The sequence below is a fragment of the Trachymyrmex cornetzi genome, unplaced genomic scaffold (assembly GCF_001594075.2).
Source record: "Trachymyrmex cornetzi isolate Tcor2-1 unplaced genomic scaffold, Tcor1.1 scaffold402, whole genome shotgun sequence".
Classification (NCBI taxonomy): Eukaryota; Metazoa; Arthropoda; class Insecta; order Hymenoptera; family Formicidae; genus Trachymyrmex; species Trachymyrmex cornetzi.
Window position 1 is genome coordinate 74585 of NW_017298767.1, and position 20847 is coordinate 95431.

Genomic DNA, 20847 nt, shown 5'->3' on the forward strand with positions numbered 1-20847 from the left:
AGTGGCGGCACTCGTCAGTGTGCGACGGTGCTTCGAGCGTTTGATTGCGCGTTAAATGCAGAACTTGTCACATAAAACTTACGTTTGCGACCATGGCGCAATTACGTTACACCCGTAACTTGTTCCTTCGCGGGATTTGCATTATATATCTGTTCGCGTTCCTCAGCTTCTACGTGCAGATTCCAGGTGAGGCACTGCACCTCTCGGCTGAGGCTACCACCAACGCCGAACCGTACATCGGCTTTTTTTTTCCCCCCCGTATGCATGGGATTTCTTCGTCTTCCCGAAGAATGTTTAGGGCTGAACACTTTGCGTTAAACATTCGAGGAACGCTTGATGCGCGGCTTGATACCTTGTGCCACGTAAAGAGAATTGTAGAGAGACAGTCGTCGATTAGCGACGCTTGTAAATACGGTACTCCGAAAGATAATAGTCCTTCGCTCGTACTATTCCGGTATTTCGAGCGATTACGCCTTCTTCATTACGTTGCGTAACGGAATTTTTAACGCCTACATTGTGAATCGCAATTATAATCTTGAGTGTTTAATTCAAGAACACAAGGAACTGTGTAAAGTTTATTTTAGGATAGAGTATATAAGTTTTTTTTTATTTCTGTATAAGAACTTTTCTTGCTTTCCAAAATTTCTAACACATCTGTATATTTTACTTTAAATATAGAAAGTGTTCAAAATTAAAAAATAGACTTTATGTAAATCCAATTTTTGACAGATTTAGGATACGATATTGCAATGTTATTAATCAATAATATGTAAAACAGGATTATACGGCGACAATGGAATCCTACCAGCCAGGACGCAATTGGATCTTAAAGCACGCGGAACGTTATTGAATAAAATAAAATACAAACCGACGTTCTTGTGGTTCGCGCCATATCTGGGATTAAACGTTGATTATATGCTGGACGTGCTGTCTCTTCTTGGAGCTATTCTTTCTTTTGCAGGGTACACTTGAAAATTATAGCAAATTATAGTGCAGTCACTTGCATTACACTAGATTAATGCATATTAAAAGCTGCTATACGAAATTAGCAAAATTAAATGTAAAGATAGATATATATATATTTATATATTGTTTTAAATAATTAAGTATATAATAATAATGTCACATTGTTAGAATGTATTATTTCATTATATTGAAGTTAATTCTACTATCCCACACTGCATTTTATAGATACTTATAAAGTAGTCTTTTTAATACGCTCTAATTCAGTGTAATCAAGTTCATTAGAAATTAATATCAAAAGAACATTTTCAATGCGTGTGGAAATATTTGTAAAATACAATCTGTCCAGAAGTAAGTCTTATAATTTATTAATTGTTGTATTTCAATAAATATAAATATTGTAATTGTCGTTGTGTAAAGTCATAGCGGAATCGTTAATATCTAAAATGACATTTGATTACAGATTCGTTTCACAGAAATTTTGCATCGCACCAGTATTTGTAGGACTGTGGTCTTTATATTATTCTTTGTACCAGATCGGTCAAACATTTATGTTGTTCCAATGGTGAGTTCCATGATTTTTCATATAAGTAGACAATATTAAGTGAAAATCGACCGAGAAATGTTCAACATAAACAAACGAAAAAGGTCAGTCAAAGCAGGTCTTAGTGAATAATATTTTTGCAATAAATCTTTTAGAGTGTGTGAATTTTATAATTTCTGGTTCAAGCGAACTGTACGTTGATTATTTGTCGGTCTTACAACACAATCCTAAACTGGAATACGTAATTACAAATTAAATAATATACACACTCCAATTTCAATTTAGGATTGTGTTTCATGACCGACAAATAATCGGCGCGCAGTTTGCTTGAACTGGAAATTATAAAATTCATACAAAATATTAGACATTTAACCGAATATAATCTTCTTTGTTTATTTGTGATAATTTATAGATTTCTCAGTTTTGCCAAATCTTTAATATACGTTCGTGAATACACGTTCCTTTGTATTATAATTGAGAAGTAACTACTTATAAGATATGTACTACTAATTGTGTTTATTTAAAGAATTTATTGCAAAAATTGTATTCACTAAGACCTGCTTTGCGTGAACATGGTCTTTTTCGCTTATTTGTGTTGAACATTTCTCTGTTCATTTTCATTTAATATTGTCTATCTTTGTGAGAATAGAATAATAGATTATTATTACATATGTTGAAAAAAGGTGGTACCAAACTTTAAGAATATATAGTACTTATGAAAACAACCCGAAAAGTCTTAATAAGCAGCACTTAATAAGTAGTGCTCCATAAGTAATACATTTATCCTTTACGAGCTTCTGAGCGCGTTGCTTGTTGATAACAGTTTTCAATTCTCTGTTCAGTCAATGTTAGTTCATCCACGAACGTATTGTTGACAGTGTCTGGTTTTGACACAAAAGTTGAATACTGTTGTCAACATATATGAAATAAACCTGAAATCTTTGAATATGTTCGATCTTCAAGATAAGAACAAGCATGAGAAAACGTGCCGAATTGTGTGTTGAAATGAACGATGGGCACATTAAACGTCTGCTGTAATTAAATTTATTTTTTGCTTTATAACTCGGAAATAAATAATTTTTGGAATTTTACTTAATTTTAAGACTTTTCGGTTTATTTTCATGAGTACTACATATTCCTAAAGTTTGGTACCACTTTTTTTGAACACCCTGTATAATTTAATCGCTTGATAATTAAGTTTTGTATGCATTTGGCTTGCAGGGATGTTCTATTACTGGAGGTTGGTTTTCTATGTATATTTGTGGCACCGTTGTGGTATGCTTACCGCGGGAACCCAAGCGATTACGTGACACTATGGGCTGTGCGTTGGTTGCTTTTCCGCCTTATGTTTTCTAGCGGAGTGGTGAAACTTACTGCAGGCTGTCCAGTCTGGTGGAAGTTAGATGGTAAAGTTATTTTTACAGAATCTAATATGCGCATAAAAGTAATGTGTATGTATAATATATATACGTTATAAAATTAGGTGTTACATATATATTTCTATTTTGTAGCACTAAATATCCATTTCGAATCGCAATGTATACCAACTGCTCTGGCATGGTATGCACATCATTTGCCAACGTGGTTGCTTCGATTATCTAACGTTGCTACAAACGTTATGGAGCTTGCTATACCACTTTTATTTTTCTTCCCAAACAGAAAAGTCAGAATAATAGCATTTTATTTGCAGGTATGTAAAATTGTCTACAGTAGGCTACAACAAAAATATCTAAAGAATTATGTCGGTTAATTAATTGATTTTTAATTTTTAAAAATTATGATACTTGTTCTAGGTGCTCCTACAAATCTGTATTATTGCTACTGGAAATTACAATTTCTTTAACTTCCTTACAATTTGTTTATGCATATCCTTACTGGACGATCAATTTTTTTACAAACGAAAATCTAAAAATAATCAATCTCGTATTAGAAATTATCTTTCTATACTAATAACTATATTGGTTTATGGAGGAGTAATGTACGGGACATATATTTACTACGGTCTTAAGATAATGGACAACTGGACCATTGAATCTAATATCAGTACGTATCACTATTTTATTGATAATTGATAATAATTTAGTCCTAGCAAATATGGTATATATTAGTCACAATTATACTTTTTTTTGTAGCATTTACGCAGGAGGAATTTGGTTACATTCTCTATCACGTAGTGGTATTTTCGATATATATCGGTCTAGTATCCTTTGCATTAACGCTAATTCCGATGATTATTTCTATATTTTATACAAAAGAAATGCATAAACTAATTGATAAATTAACAGCAACGTTACTTGCACTCGTCTACGTCCTTTCTATAGCTTGCATTTTTGCTATAAGCATTGTAAGTATACCAGGTAGCTTTAAGTTATATGCTTAAATTTATAATTACTGAGAGTTCAATGTTATGACACATGCAGCTTGTTATTATATACATATAAAGTATAAGGTAAATGCTTGCAGGTACCATATTCCTCTTTGTCTAAAACGTTTAATTCGACAATGATTGATCATCTAACTCCATTGACTCGGTTACATTCAAAAGTGAATCATCTTCATATAACAAACAGGTATGGACTGTTCAGTCGTATGACAGGAGTCGATGGCAGACCTGAAATTGTGATAGAGGGAAGTGACAGTATTGAAGGACCCTGGAAGGAATACGAGTTTTTATATAAGCCAGGAAATGTTAACAATTCATTACCATTCGTTGGTAAGATATTTTATATTGATATAATAATATATTGATATATCAAGACTATTTCTTTTTATATTAATACTTTTTATTTTAGTTTACCAATAAACTTTAATATTGTAAAAGATGAAGAATTCTTAACAATGTTTCTTCTTTGCAGCACCCCATCAACCTCGTCTTGATTGGCAAATGTGGTTCGCTGCTTTAGGTACATATCAACAAAATCCATGGTTAATGTCACTAGCCTATCGTTTATTGACTGGACAGCCCGAGGTACTGGCTCTAATGAATACTCTTGAAAATCCATTCCGAGATAGACCACCGAAATATGTTAGAGCTAGTCTTTATCATTATCATTATACATCGTGGAGCCAAACGTGAGTACATTCTCATATAAGAGTATATGTGTGTGTGTGTGTGTACGCGCGCGCGCACGTGCTCGTGTGTGTGTGTATTCCTGGATTTTCCGTACAAACTGATAGTATTCTATGAACTGAAGTAAAAAAATTGTTATATAAACATAGGTCTTTAAATACTTCATTAAAAAGTTACAACAAAAATATAAAGTGTGTAAAAAATTTTAGTTTTTGCATTTCAAAAATTGCTGTCCACCTTCCATTTATGTTAATACAAACTTGGCATCAATGTAACTTTGAATTTATCATCTTTTTTACGACAGTAGAGAAAATCTTCATGAGAAGAAGATTACCTTTACCTTCGTATAAATTACATTGATTACAAGCTTACATTACATGGGCAGACATCAATTTAAAATATAAACTTAGGTAAAAATTTTTTCACACAACATATATATATATATTTCATATTTTTGTTATAACTTTCTAATAAAGTATTTAAAGACCTACGTTTATATAGGATTTTTTCTTGTTTCAGAATTATATGTTTATAGAACAGTTCATCTTAAATATGTTCAATATTACATGAGAATAAATTTATAATCTAATGTATATAAAATATATACGTGTACATATTTCAAATATATGCGATTACATGTGATTGAGGGTACGGTCAACATGATGCAATAAATGCTTCGAAGGATTCTTTGATTAGTCAATTTGTAAAATTCTTTCTTTTGATTGGATCAATCAAATACTTCAAAAGTATTCACTAAGGCTGCACCTAGAGATGCATGGATATTCGGAAAGTATCCGGTATTATCCGGCATTTTTTTTTACTATCTGACCGGATATCCGGATATTATTAGTATCCGGAAATATATCCGATTGAAATTCGATGTTATATTTTGTTCGGACATTCGATATGCGGTAATTTTACGATCCGGTGTATCCCTAGTATTCACAATGAGATTTCGATCACTCCTTAAATTTATAGACTAGTAATAATTTAATCCCATTGTTCTTACATAGATCGGCGAATACTCGTCCTTGGTGGACTAGAGAAAGAATAGGAGAGTATTTCCCAACATTCAGCCAAAATCACTCTCCACTTATTGAATTTTTAACAAAAACAATGAAGATTCTTCAAGAGAAGCCAGGTTTTAAGGTCACAAATGAACCACTCAAACTGATTTTGGACAATCTTAGATCTTTGGTCAGTAAAGTAGAACCGAGTCTAATATTATGGGGCGTTTTCACAGCCGGTTGCGCAATAATTGTAACAGGTTACAGCAATTCAGTATCGAAAAAGAAATAATTATATTGAGCGATAATCATTATAAAAACTTAATAAGTTACAAGGTATTGAATATTAACAAAATATAAAATGCAAGCTGTAAAATATGCATACATCAGCTAAGTGAGAATTGTTTGCAGTGTAAACTTAGAGTCACAAGGTACTTTTTTGCATGTAAGATATACATCTGCATTTCTTTCTTCCATCTAATAGGTCTTTGTTAGACAATATTAACTATTATGTCGTGTATAATAACAATGCATTAAATATAAATCTACTAAGATAATTACTAAGATAAGAAGAGAAGGAAAGGCATTTCATTTTACATGAAGAATTTATTAAAAGATTTGATGTATCCGATGAACGAATATGTTCAACGTATATTATATGTATATCCCATTTACATTGTTAATAATTTGTATTTCATTGTGTTTACTTATTACAAAAAATATGTGATATAATTTGTAATATTCAGTACATATACATATATGTTGTATGTATGTATAAATCGGAGATCTCGTTTCATACGTTTTATGAATTTATTATATATTACACACTCGTTAGCATTAGTGTTTCGATGGTTTTAAGAAAGATATTATTAGATACTTATATAATGAAACAAAAGAAGATATAACCATTAAAAATAAGAAACGAGAAAAAAGATACTTTATTATAAAACATATTTTCTTATATAACTGCTCATTGCATTTTTTCTTATGTCTTTTACAAATATTATATGTCTCTCGATATTATTTACATAGACTGTAAATAGGTTTCGATAAACGTAAATTCGTTTAAAACTACTACTTTGTCAGTAGCCACTCTTATGGCCTCCCTAAAATCTATAAATGTAATTTTATATCTTAGTTATAATTATACTAGATAAATATATATATTTGTAACATGCGCATGCATATGTTTTAGATTGTATACACGTACATATGTACTAAATTTTCCAGGTCACTGTTAATTATCACAGTTGTGTAATACATTATGAATTATTTTCAGAGAAGATTATATTTATAATAAATAAAAGCTAGTCTTTTTTTCTACGCCCATTTACTTTAATATAAAAGGAAATGTAAGTTAAAAAAATGTATCATGTTTGGAGATAAATAAAACTTTAATGCTTCCTACAAGTATTTCGATACTGATTTGAACGACACCCAGAATTATGCGTTATTTTCTAGTGATTTTATATTTTTTCTTAACTATTTTACAGCTACGTACTCTAGGAAGGTTTGTCAATGCAATGTCCAAGTTGAGTTGAGAATTACTATCAGTCGAAACGTTTGAATTATTTCTTTCATTTAGTTCCAAAGGATTTATTTCTGTATTTTCATCTTCACTATCGTCTTCAAACTTTCTTTTTGTTGAAATAATTCGACGAGTCGGCTTATCTTTTAAAAATATTGCTTCTGGCCCTTGCACTTCCAGTATAGTGTTCGACAAACCTATAGGAAGTTCAAATAATTGCCGTAGACGAACTCGCAGCAGCTGATATTCGGCGCTCTCAATTTCCATAAATTTAGAATTTGTCGCAGTATGTTCTGATTTTGATTCATTTCCAAATGATGCCATCAATTCATATCGTAGATGAGATTCGTGTTGATAATCGTACAATAATTTCCAAAGAAATAAATTCTTTATACCTATTAAAGTTGCTTGATTTGGCGAAATTATATTACCCATATTTACATCTTCAACGTCTTCTTTGACATTAGTAGTTTCCTTGTTAAACTTGTTTAATTTCGATTGTTCGTAAGCTTCCAAACTTATTTCTGATTTATCAGTTTTCTTTAACTTATTTAATTCCACTTGTTCGCAATCTTCCGAACTTATTTCTGAATTCACATTCAGTTTATTGTGTTCTAATAAAGTTTCTTTTGACATCTGTGTTTTTTTAGCAAAAGAAAAGATACATTTTATTGATTTATATAAATCTAAATTTTGCTCTAAAAAATTGTGGTAATCACTTGTTAAGAACTGACCAAATTTGTGAAACTGAATTTCTTCCTCAATTTTAACCAAAGGAAATACGGAGGGAGTTATAGAGAAATCTGCAGGTACATCAATAAGAAATTTTTCATTAACGGCTAAATTATAGTTTATAGATGTGTTTTTTTTATTTTTAATTATTTTTCTCAGCTTTACATGTCCATCAAATGGAAGTGGTGGTATAAAAAAATCACCTTTATTAATTTCTGGGGCACAACCGAACATTCGTGTACTATATTTTTCTATCAGTTCATTACTCTGTACATGTCTTATGTTTAAATATTCCTTTAAAGAAATCAAAAGTTGTTTCTCTTTGTTATTCAACTGCACATAATTCAGAAAATCATCTGGAATATCAAGATTGGCATGTAATAAATTTAATGTGCTGTGTAATTTTTTAGTATCACGTATAAGCTGTTCAATGCTGTAAAGTTCTTCAGAATTATTAGGTTTAATTGAAAGTGGAAAACAAAGAGCTTCATATAATCTTAACTGAACATCAAAAATATTTACAACAGGTTGCATATCAAATATTGCATTTTTAATATGTCTTTTTGGTGCTTTATTAGATGATGATTTTTTATTAATAAAATTTCTTTTATTGAGAATTGTAGGAGGCGGTCTAGGTATAGTTTCAAGACTGACACCTTTTGCTGTATATCTTAGTAATGCGTTATATCGGTGTCTTACTTGTGTTCTTGTCTTATCAGAAAAATACTTGGCTATTTTGGACCAATCGTTACTGTATTGCAACTGTAAATTAATTAACATCATATCATCATTGAGCGTCCAAACATTGTACCGATTATTGATATTGGACACCACCGTATGGTAACGCTCTTGAAGTTGTACCGAAGTTCGATGTGACATTACGATGGTTGAAATTTTACAGAAGTCCGTGCCATACTTCTGCACCGCTTTCAGAAGAGTTAATGTTTCCTGATGAGTGAATCTACCTTTTCTCAAATGCGGAGCTTTCCTATACATCCATCGTACGTAAATTTGTTGCTTGGTTCTGTGCCGAAAATGATTAGCAACATCGGACCAAGAAATATAGTCTCCGATCTTGATTGCGTTTATAATTTTTGTAAGATGTTTGTCCTCCTGCCTGGTCCATGGTTGTCCAGCTAACGGTACTTTTTTGATAGTATTATATCTGATAAAACATTGATACGCGCTACGGTTTGTGTCTAATTTTTGCGCAATAGCATCCCAATCTTGATATTTATATTCTCTAATACATTTCAGCAGTTTCTTATCTTCTACATTTGTCCATTCACTTTTCTTGAAAGCAGGATGCAGATAGACATTCCACATAGCCCTGCATTCGCCTGGTGAATGTTTATTATCGAAATCCATAACGGAAATCTTGTGCCAATCGAATTCTCTCGCACCCAACGGCCCCACCATCTCGTTAAAGTTTCTGGGAAGCACTAATTTAATTTTCTTAGTTTGATTATCAGATGTCGGCTTGTTAATTTCTTTGTTGAATCCTCCAGACAGTACAGATTCGATAGCTTGATTGTTTATGGCACTTAAAAGCATTTCTCTGTCTTTTCCTGACCAGCGGTTAGGCTTTTTCAAATTCAAAAGGAACACCTCACCAACAGCTTCCTTTCGCTTAGTATCGATATTCTTGGGAGCACTGAAATAATCCTTGTCTTTGAAGTATGGTATACCAGCATTGCTGATTGCCAATTTGGAATTTGAGCTCGACTCATCTGTGGACTTCTTCAACTTCTCGTCCAGTAGCCTTATCTTCTGCTCACACTCTTCCAGCAGATCAGTCAATTTCTTCTTAGCTATCGTCAAGCCCGAGATCAATCTTGTATTAATCTCGTAAGCGTTTAGAGACTTTTCAATTTCTTGATTCGCTTGGAGATAGTTGACATAATCATCATCGTCCTCAGCGTCGACATTCGACGAAACGTCAGATTGTTGATTGCTGCTAACATGTTGCTGAGATTTTTTTTTCGCAGACAAGGCTAAAACTTCATCAAGAGCTTGAATATCAGCTTGGATATCCAAGAGCTCCAAGTCATCAAATTCGCTCATAATGAATAAAGGTATATGACTTCTTGTCTGCCTCTTGTGTGAGTACTGTAGCAAATAAATCAAATTATACACAATATATCTGATTAGAGATTTGGTAAACAAAGGACAAACTTACATATCGACTGATTCCTGCACCGGATGTGTAAAAGAAAGCTGGAGTCCTTAGGAAATCCTCTTATGCAATATTGAGTAATAAAACAACAATGCTGGATATGATATCATTATTAATCGAAATAAAATCTTGTACTTGTATGGTGAACAAAGGCAAACAATTTTTTCCCATATTTCTCTTGCACTGTGAAATAAAAATTGATTACAAACTTAATTACTAAAAATTGACGATATAATGTCACCTAATGAATTCTGTTACTCAGATTAGTGCATATTAAAGGCTGCTTTATATAAAATATCTAAATTGTTAAAGATATTTGCTAAAAAAATGCTTTATATTAAATATTTGCAGTGGCATAATGTAATCAACTTTAATAATAGTGCTTTTCAGCAAGAAACAAAGGATATTTTACTTACTGACCAATTGACAAACATTCTATTTTTCTTGACATTCAATGAGTGACAAAAACAGAACGACACTTATGTTGACTGTTAACTTGTGTCATTAATGCCCATTTCCATCAACGTAAATTAACTTTAATCTCGGTTTAACTTATGTTATTGAACCGAGATTAACGTTAATCTACATCGGTGGAAACAAGTATAAGATCAATTTCACAATTCATGATTAACTCGGTTAACTCTTAACCGAGGTTTAACTTATTCCTCATCTTTTTCTAATGCTAGAATTGGAAAGAGATGAGAAATAAGTTGAACCTCGGTAACCGTGAGTTGTGAAACTGAGCCTAAGGGTGGGTTGTTCCACCTTTTGATAAACTTCACCTCACTCTCTTACTTTTTTACTCTCTTATTCTCTTGTTCTTATATTGTTTTGTTTATACATTAGATAAATTATTGCATAGTTTATCTAAAGATATATCAACTGGCCCTAGGGTATTTTCCATTTGACACAAGTCGGTACAAGTATTGAGTAAATGTTCAGAAGTACTACCCTATAAAAAATCGTAATTTTTTTCAGTAATTAACAAAACTAGTCTTAAAAAAATATATACACGTTTTAAGAAGGGACTTATTGTTCTTGTGGAAAAAAACTTGACAATTACACATATATTTTCTTATATAATTTAAATTATAGCAAAGAATAATTCATGATTCAAAATGTTATACATTTATATAACATAAAAAAAATTCTTTGTTTTAATTAATTTAAATTATAACAGAGGCATAAGTTCCTTCTTAAAATATTGTATACATGTCCTTTTATAACTAGTACTAATTACTGAAAAAAACTATGGTTTTGGAGTAGTACTTCTGAACATCTATCGGAGTTTTTGCTAATCTTCGTAAATTTCCATTTGAAATATATCAGACTCATCAATTTAGTAAGACGGAAGATTTGGGTAACGACTGAGAACGGTATTTAATCAACATAAAATTGATATTTAAAATTTTAAATATATGCTGTACTATTGTCGATTTTATTGTTTTTTATCATTATCGTTTTCCTCACAAGAATCATATGTTCCTTCTTAAAACATTGTGTACATGTGTTTTTATAAATAGGTTTGTTAATTACTGAAAAAAAACTGTGTTTTCCGCGAGGTAGTACTTCTAAATATTTATTAAATATCGTTTTGTTTTTGTTATTCATAGAATGCCAAGAAAGATAGGACGACATTTTTGCTGACTTGTATTACCACATGGGGTGCACCCATAGATATTACAGTGAATTATTTCATCTTTGTTTAACATTGGCAATAAGGATGAATATAACAATAAAGATTCATTATTATATTATGTCATCTGTGTCTCTTACTGGAAAACACCCGTTATTCTTTGTTATTTATCAATATTAAGCAAACATTAGATGGATACAAGTGCGTTTCATTTCTGTTATATATTGAATGCAAGAAGAATAGAATGACGTTTATGGATGCATTCCATTTGTGATGATTTGTGACACAAGTTAATACAGATGTCATTTTTATCTTTCTTGACATTCCATAAATGACAAAAACAGAATGGTACTTGTGTCAACTCATGTCAATTTGTATTACCAAATGGAAAGCATCCTATGCCGACCGTCAATTGTTGCCCACTTCTATCTATGTAGATTAACTTCAACCTTGGTTTAACTTACCTTTTCTCTTGTTCTAAAAATCAGGAAAAGATAAAAAATAAGTTAAACCGAGATTAAAGTTAATCTACATTTTGGTAGAAATGGACATGTTTTGTCTAGAAGAAAAACAGTCGAAATGATTCATTGTGTCACATTGTGTTGTTCGTGCTTCTTGTGGAAAAAGCATCCGGTATCGTCATCGGACATTTAAATAATTCAAAATATTTATACGCCTTTACATTTAGTTTTGCTAATTTAATGCACGTACAGCAATTTTTAGTACATGCACTAATCTAGTGTAACGTAAGTAACCAGATTCTATAACAGATTATAATAAAATTTGATCAAGATCAAACTTACGTGTCTCGATTGAGCGAAATTAGCCAAGTTAGCCAAATAGCGGTGAATCAGAGAGTTCGAATGTCATGCAATAATTGACAAAACGTAATGTACGATACTTGTCAAACGAGATCTCAAAATCGCGTTGTTAGCGATCGCTTTCATCCACCCTTGTCGACTCTAGTCTACTCCAGTCTACACGCAGTTAGAAGCACGAATCCCTTTCTTCTGCCCTTTTCTACGAAAAACCATCTCTCCGAGGGCAAATATCTCACCGTTCTCTCGCGAATTCTGAACCGGACCGTAGCCAACCGTTCATGATTATTTGCTCGCGGGCACTTGAGAGTTTGAGAGCACTCGCGAGGCTATAAACAGCTATATATTGGTGCGCATGCAAACGGCGCAGGTATAGCAGACGTCGTTTGACTGTCAGTTGCGCGCGCGTCGTTTTCACAAGTTTATTTTTTTTATAACCAAACTAATGCCTACTGCACACTGACGCGATGGACGATGAGTGACGACATCCAATAAAAGTAGTTTAGTTTTTTTACAGGTGATGATGCATGTATATATATATAGCAGAGTTCTCAATTGGATATCGCTCGTCGCTCGTCGCTAAATCGCTACTATACATAAAATTAGCAAAGTTAAATGTAAAACAATATTAAACAAGAAATTTCTAAAAGGTCATAAATGTGATTACTTGTGCGATTAAATATACAAAAGCATATAAATATTTTAAACAATTAAATATCTGTAGATGACATGACATTGTCACGTTTAATTTATACGAACGGAGTATACAACGCATTGTTTCATCAAATTATGAAACAGCTAGAGAATTGTACGAGCTGAATAAAATGCTATAAAACAACCTTTAATGTCTACAAGAAAAGCTGCGTTCTGTTATTTGGCCTCGATCGTTGTAAAAGCGAAAAGGAAATTAAGTTTTAATTCTAACTAACGCAATAAACAACCTCATGGAAACGTCAATAAGACGTCAATCATCGGAATCTGCGCTTCTGCGACGATGAGATCGAGATAAACGAAAAATATCGAGATGATCGAAACAGACGAAGTAGACGGTCGATCGAGAGTCGCCGGCTGTCGCGTCCGTTAACTCGTTTCTTGTTACGAATGGCTCGTTTTTCCACCCTACGGAAATTAAAGAGATGACATATTTTAGTACGCGTGCTCTGTATTATCAACGTACAAGACGATCAAGAGGGAAATACATTGAAGATTCAACTTTAGGGTTCGGAGACTCCGGATCAAAATTGAGCGAGCGCTCCGAGTGCCACGTTTTGCGTCGCAGCAAACAGAACGCGAGTCGTCGGTGTCGTCATGCCGTGTGGGTGCTGGGCGGCCCGAGTCACGTGGTCGATGACGTAACTCGCAGAAACGCCATGCCGGCGGTGTTTTCGACAGTCGAGCGGTATTCCAGGCCGCGTATCGAGGAGCGTAATAAGTTTTCCCTTCGCGCGGAAGAAGCAGTTTTTCCAGGTTCTTTCGTGGATTTCGAATCCTCATCCGTGAGTTCCGCAACGCCGGGAAAAGTGTCTATCTGAACGCGATCTTTCGTACTAATTGTACCTGATCCTTAGCGCACCGTTGCACACGCACGAACGAACGGCGGAGGCGCCACAGTAGGGTTTCTACAATAATTGTAATAATATAAGTTTCTGTGTGACAATAATACAGTTCCCAATAGTTATACAATAATAATATAATTCCCATAATAAGTAATTACTGCAGGAACTGTAGAGCGTGTCACGATAGCCGGCGGACGCGCGCCAGCCAAGCAGCCAACGGACAGTTTTGACATTCGGCCGGAAGTAGCGCACATATGTTTCCGACGTCGCCGCTGCGGAGGCGCGGCTGCGCAGTCGGCTCGCGGTCCGAGTTATGTCGACTGATGTCGACCGAGGAACGGTGGTGGAGGAGTGATGTATAATACGTTGACAACTGTTATCATGACCACCTTCGTGGCGATATCCTTCGGTTGAGGAGGTGCGCCGTGGTCAGTCTATACGCGAGAAGGAGACCGTGTTGACGGGAAACCTACCTTATTGCGGTTGATCAGGGACAGGTCTCTCGCTCTTTCCTCTCGTTCTCTCTCTCTCTCTCTCTCTCTCTCTCTCTCTCTCTCTCTCTATACGGAGAAGGAGGAGAGGTCCAGCCGCGCGAGAGAGCGCCGCACTAGATCGTCGTGCCGTCGTACCGTATCGTACCGTACCGTACCGTGCCGTTCCGGGGGCGGTGATCGGCGCGATCGGCCGAGCGGAGCGGAACGGAGCGCAGCGGGAGCGCGAAGGGCCCTATGTCAAATCGACGTCGACGGCGAGGACGAAGCGCGCCAGCATGAAGAAACTATTCTCCAAGATCGACAACACGTCGAAGGAACCCAACAGTTACCTGGGGAAGGTGTTTGTCGTGGGCCGCCACACCGTCACCGTCGAAGAGGTCCTGGCAGAAGGTACGCCGTTTTCTTGAACGTTGCTCCTTTTCTGACATTTTACGACGACATCGACACTTCCTCCCGTTCCCGCTCTTGCGTGTGCTCCTCTGTGTTTCAGCCTCCAGTGGAAGTGTACGCGAATGGATCCCCTCTGTTCTATTTTGCACTGCAACCTTGCCCGCCCTCCGCCACGCCTGGCTGTCCCGCTTCTCTCTCTCTCTCTCTCTCTCTCTCTCTCTCTCTCTCTCTCTCTCTCCTCTCCTGGGTTGTCCTCGGCGAGTGTGAGATAACCAACGACGGTATACGATCTCCATTCGCATCCGGGGCGGGTGTTTGGTGGACATCATTAAGCTCCCCCTTACAGAAATTTAATACTGATTAATTACTCATTTCGAGGACTAATAAGTTCTGAACAATAGTGCTTCTCTAATACTCCAAAATAAATCATTTCTAGTATTAAATTGGATTTGTGTAAGGGCCATTAACTTTTGATATGTCGACCACAAACTGTGCGTTTTACACCATTGACAGAATTCACAGTTCCAGGGAATGTCAGCTATGTTGCTCTGGAATAAATAATCAGTTGCCTTTCAGACAGCTGACGCTGCAGGATTCACACAAAAATCTAAGATATTTAAACATAAACAAGAGAGAAGAAGATTTTTCGGTTAAAGCGGGTCTTTGTGCTTAGTAACGTTCATATGTGAAGATGTAAATACAGTTGATATTTTGCTAACGAGGGTCTAAGTTCATTACTTCTCAGGAATGTAAATACATGGATTGTGAAGTGTCAGTTTCATACCATTTGGAAAATCAGGATGTCAATTATGTTTCAGGGAGCTAATACTGCGAGAAGTTTTTTTATATATAATAGTTGCATTGTTATGAAATGCCAGATGATGGAGGTATATTGTTACATGTCGATATAGCCGAAACTGGCAAACAAATTGATTGTCTGATCAGCAAATTTACTTTGAGATAAAGCCGAGTAGAGTATCGTATCTTTTATTACCACTCTTGTAATTGTATCTGTGTCAAGTTACACACGCAACATGCGCAGTAACTTTGTAGATTTCCTATTTTTTTCATTCTGGTTATAAATTTTTTCTTTAATTTAATTTGAATATATATGACTATAATTAAATACTGAAAACGTTTTGCATTTGTTTTCTCTCTGCCTTTCTACTGTGTGTCTCATGTAAGATAACTGTTGTTTTACAGGAGGATTTGCGATTGTATTTTTGGTCAAAGCCTCAGGTGGACGATATGCACTTAAACGAATGTATGTCAACAATGAACATGATCTCAATGTGTGCAAAAGAGAAATTCAAATTGCTGTGAGTACTTTCGTAAATGATGAAGTGCTAGTTCGTGCTATAATTTTTTTTTAATGGAAATAAAGGAATATATGGCATTTTAATTGCGTGGATTGAAAATTGAATCAATTATTTCTATTTGTAGAGCAACCTGAGTGGTCATAAAAATATCATAGGATATGTAGATAGTAGCATAACTCACACCACTGGAGGAATACACGAACTTCTGCTTTTAATGCCTTACTGTAAATCCCAAGTTCTTCAAATGATGAATAACAGGTTAGAAGAACTTTTTTTAACACATTCTTTATTTTTAATAATATTTAGACAATTTTATGTGTGTATATTTATATACATTGTGTGTATATATACATAAATGTCATATCTAATATAATAACGTCTGTATCTAATTTTTCAAAAATAATTGCAAAATATTACCCATTACTATTTTTGCTCATCTAATAATATTAAAACTTATGACGTATATTAATTATACATTAATTTAATTTCTTATTTCTAGGTTGCAGACAGGTTTCAGTGAATCGGAAGTTTTACAAATTTTTTGTGACGTTTGTGAAGCCGTGTCAAGATTGCATCACTGTCAAACGCCCATAATTCATAGAGATCTCAAGGTGAATTACTTAATTAATGGATATTATGTAATGTCATCGAAAATATCGTGAACTATGTTTAATTGTCTTGTGATAGGTGGAAAATATATTGCTCGCTGACAGCGGTCATTACGTTTTATGTGATTTTGGATCTGCGACGGGAAAGGTTCTTAGTCCCGGTGTCCACGGTGCTGCTGTAGTCGAGGAAGAAATAAAGAAATACACCACCTTAAGCTATAGAGCACCTGAAATGGTTGATATGTACTGTGGAAAGCCTATTACTACAAAAGCAGATATTTGGGTGAGTAATATATATTACTTACGTTTATATGCATCGCACATACGTGACGATCGTGATATTGTTTCTTTATTTTAAAAGTGACATAATTCAAAATTAAGTTCCTCAGAAAGAAGAAAAAATTATTTAAACAGAAAATTATTGACTGACAAAATAATATCGGCAAAAAAGAACACGTTTTAACATAAACAAATGTCATTTCGATTTACAATCTTTAATAAACCATCTTTCGTGACGATTTTTTAATTTTGTAAAATTATCTGTTTGGAGTCGCGACGATTTTTTTTAAAGAAGTTATATACTGGGCGCCGAAAAATTGATCATCATTTTGGGATTTTTTTTTCAGGAAGAGAGTAAAATTGAAAAATTATAATAATTTAACATTATTTCTTGATATTTTATTTATATAAAAAAATTTTCAATTTGGTTATATGTGGATTTCCTATCTCTGCAGCTATCACACGAAAATTTCTACAGGAAGTTAGGATGTTCCATGAGCAGCACATCCTGACTTCCTCTAGAAATACAAAAATATTAAAATTTCAATATTGTTTTCTAAACTAATGTTGTTCCTAAGGGCCATTGGCTTATTTTTTTAAATTTGACTTAATATTTTCCTAATAAGTTTAAAAATCTGAATTTTAGACGAAAAATTGATTTTTTTTTCCAAATTGGCTTAATCTTTATTTTTCATAAGTTCCAAAAGTTGAATCGATGGTCTTTAGTTACAACATTATTTTAAAAGGCAATACTGGAATTTTAATACTTTTTAGGCCCAGTTTTTCGTTATCATTTTATTAATTTGTGGTTAAGTTTAAAACCTGATGTTTCATTTAATGGACTTCATCTGTGACATTATCGTAGATGAAGTCCTTTTAAGGATTAAGGCTAATCATAAATTAACCAGATAATGAAAAACCGAGCCTTAATAATTTTCCATAGAAAGTTAGAATGTTGCTCATGGAGCCGGGATTTTTTTGCAGAGGTAAACGCAGCTGCAGATTATGGAAGTTATTTATAATCAAATTGGACGAAAACAATTTTTTATATAAATAAAATATTAAAGAATGTGGAATTATTAGTTTTTTAATTTATTTTACTCCTTACCCCCAAAAAATATCTCAAAATACGTCAATTCTTTGGCGCCGAGATACTGAGAAAAAGGTACTAAATTTGAATAAATAATTGTTTAAAGTACTAATATAACATTTATTTATGGACAATAAATATTTGCTAAATAAAAAAATTTAATAATTAAATCAAATGGATGGTTTTTGTATCAAATAAATATATGTATATTACATTTATTAAATATTCAACTGGCACTGTTCGAAACAAATATTTATTACATTTTACACTTTCAGTACATGTAACCCCTTACACTATTCTTTGAGTTATTACGATTTTTTAACTTCTTTTAAATCTTTTTAAAATTATTACGATTCTATTTTTTGAAACAAATTAGAAGTTGTAACGTTTCTCGACAATTTTTTTAGAATATAATTTATTTTTTATAATATTGATAAGGTAATATTCATCTAAAGATGCGTTCAGATTATCGAACCGAGTGTTGAGTCGAATCTCAAGCCGCGAGCATTTCGGTAAATATTTTATTGTCTTTTGCCAATGTCACGTAATAAATACTTACCGAAATACTCGCCCAAGGTTCGGCTCGATAATCTGGACGCAATTTAACTTATTTATGCTAATAATTCGAAAATCGTTTTTTAAATGTGTTATTTTCAAAGGAAGTGATATGTAAATAAAATTAAGAATCTTATCGGCGAGTCTTTTACATACAATTCCTGTCTTTCAGGCTTTAGGATGTTTGTTGTATAAACTCTGCTTTTTTACACTACCGTTTGGCGAAAGCACGCTTGCCATACAATCTGGAAATTTCACTATACCGGATAATTCAAGGTATGTGAAAAGTTACGTAGACGCAAATTTTACTCCAATTTTAATTACCTAACGAATTAATTTAACTATTTAATAAATAATGTAAACGAATAACATAACATATATGTATTAAGTAGATTGGATGTATAGATAAAATATTTTTATGTTACAGATATAGTAGAGCACTCCATTGTTTAATTCGATACATGCTTGAGCCAGATCCTGACATACGTCCTGATATTTATCAAGTTTCCGCAATTGCTTTTCAAATTCAGGGCAAAGAGTGCCCTGTGCAAAATTTACATGTATGTACATTGTAATATTCACACAACTATAATAGTATTGCAAATTTATATCAAACGTATCTCTTATGTATTGTTTTTTTTTTTTTTTAATAACTTACGTTAGTTCTTGCTACTTTATCTTTACAGAAAGTCCCAACCCCAACGCTAGAATCATTATCATGCCCACCTATGGAATCCGAAAATATTAAAAGATCGGCATCTGTAAAAACTCCGAAACCTACGCCTATATCAACGACGGTTGAGGGCACATCTGTGACGCCAAGGCAAAGACCAAAGGGGCAAGCCGTTAGCACGGGACCGATCAATTTGAGTGGTCAAATCGTAGGACAAATATCAGGCCAAGGAAATCAGACGCAAACTACGCCGTCAAATTCTATCTCTTATGTTCAAGTAAGGTTAACAAATCGCTTGCGTGCTCGATTTCTCTGCTTGAAATATACGAAAATGTTTAAGTATCTTCAGCAAATGCTTAATATCGTTTCGTTCTATCAGGTATCGCCACACGTTTGCACCCCCAGTCAAAATATTCCCTTTGGCCAGTCGCAAGGACAGCCGTCGCAGTACGGTCAATCACAGAGCCCAATGATTAGTCATTCTCCTTTAACTCAGCAATCACCCGTTACCGTTCAAGATAAAAATGCATTTTACTTCGATTCGAGGCAGCACGACGCGAGAGCTACGACGAACGTAAACGAGAAAAATTTGGAAGCTCTATTTCCGCCGTCAGGTAATCTAAGTGTAACGACACATCGAAGTACCACGAAGTAAAAGCAAATAAAGTAAAAATGATTGAATGATGTTTTTATCACATTGCCGCTTTTACAGGGTATCCAGATCCGTTCAAGGACGACGCAAGAGCGATGCCGCCACCTGCCAAAATACCACCTCCTGTTGCACCGAAACCCGGCAAGATTCTTCCGAAACTGTCTAATCCTAGTTACCCATCGTCATCCAAGTATCCGCCAGTCACTTCATTACCGTCGAAATTATCCATTCCGACGGGGCCTAACAAGGCGACTCCATCAACGGTGACACCATCGGCTTTGCCGAAACCGGTTAATAAGACAGAAAGTTTGAGTCAAAATATAAGTTCGAGCATATCTCCGCCTGACAGTCCGACATTATCGTCCTCACGTCATAGAAGGAACGTCAGTGACACGAGTGCTTTTAATAAGTAAGTCTCTTATATATTTGATACTCTTTTCTTTTATATCTTATATCTATAGGATTTTATGAAAATTTACGAAATCGATATTATGGATGCATCGGATAAAATTACCGGATATCGGATATCCGGACAGAATGTAACATTAAATATCCGGTATCCAATTGGATATCCGAGAAGGCAGTTTCTTCGAGTCGGATATCCGACCAGATTCCGAGAAAGTGTCTTCTAAAAAAAAGGGCCTATAGGGAAAAAGATTGTAATTTTGCAACAATGTATGAGATATTGGATGTATTCCGAACCGGATTAGTTTAGCTTATTTTTTCCCTTAGATGTTGGCAGTTCCGTAACTAAACC

The 20847-nt window shown here is 34.1% G+C and overlaps 3 protein-coding genes across 6 annotated transcripts in view; 2 read left to right on the plus strand and 1 right to left on the minus strand.

Moving 5' to 3' along the window:
• The first annotated feature begins 92 nt into the window (after positions 1–92).
• LOC108764251 (lipase maturation factor 2) lies at positions 93–6212 on the plus strand. The gene is made up of 10 exons (XM_018512389.1): positions 93–186; positions 779–962; positions 1427–1528; positions 2729–2913; positions 3019–3197; positions 3301–3550; positions 3640–3851; positions 3971–4220; positions 4363–4579; positions 5591–6212. Exons 1-10 carry the CDS (start codon positions 93–95, stop codon positions 5874–5876), a joined length of 1959 nt encoding a protein of 652 aa, XP_018367891.1. The 3' UTR covers positions 5877–6212.
• The window catches only part of Nak (Numb-associated kinase), a 26076-nt gene continuing 11136 nt past the window's right edge, over positions 5908–20847 (plus strand). For 2 of the 3 annotated variants that reach the window (XM_018512384.1, XM_018512385.1), the window contains exons 1-11: positions 14061–14084; positions 14194–14914; positions 16118–16233; positions 16358–16491; positions 16733–16844; positions 16921–17124; positions 18938–19041; positions 19193–19325; positions 19452–19715; positions 19818–20052; positions 20151–20499. In XM_018512384.1, the coding sequence (XP_018367886.1) occupies positions 14800–14914; positions 16118–16233; positions 16358–16491; positions 16733–16844; positions 16921–17124; positions 18938–19041; positions 19193–19325; positions 19452–19715; positions 19818–20052; positions 20151–20499 (1766 nt within the window). In that variant the 5' untranslated portion in view covers positions 14061–14084; positions 14194–14799. Of the gene's footprint in view, positions 5913–14060; positions 14085–14193; positions 14915–16117; positions 16234–16357; positions 16492–16732; positions 16845–16920; positions 17125–18937; positions 19042–19192; positions 19326–19451; positions 19716–19817; positions 20053–20150; positions 20500–20847 lie in introns of those variants that run through there. The other variant, XM_018512386.1, reaches the window with a different exon arrangement.
• On the minus strand, positions 6968–13448 carry Pbp95 (proximal sequence element A Pbp95). 2 transcript variants are annotated; one of them, XM_018512388.1, is made up of 3 exons: positions 13416–13448; positions 10024–10203; positions 6968–9953 (listed from the first exon to the last, which is right to left on the minus strand). In XM_018512388.1, exon 3 carries the CDS (start codon positions 9906–9908, stop codon positions 7035–7037), a length of 2874 nt encoding a protein of 957 aa, XP_018367890.1. In that variant the 5' UTR covers positions 9909–9953; positions 10024–10203; positions 13416–13448; the 3' UTR covers positions 6968–7034. The 2 variants fall into 2 exon arrangements, with proteins under 2 accessions (XP_018367890.1, XP_018367889.1); XM_018512387.1 differs by lacking the exon at positions 13416–13448 and adding an exon at positions 12460–12768.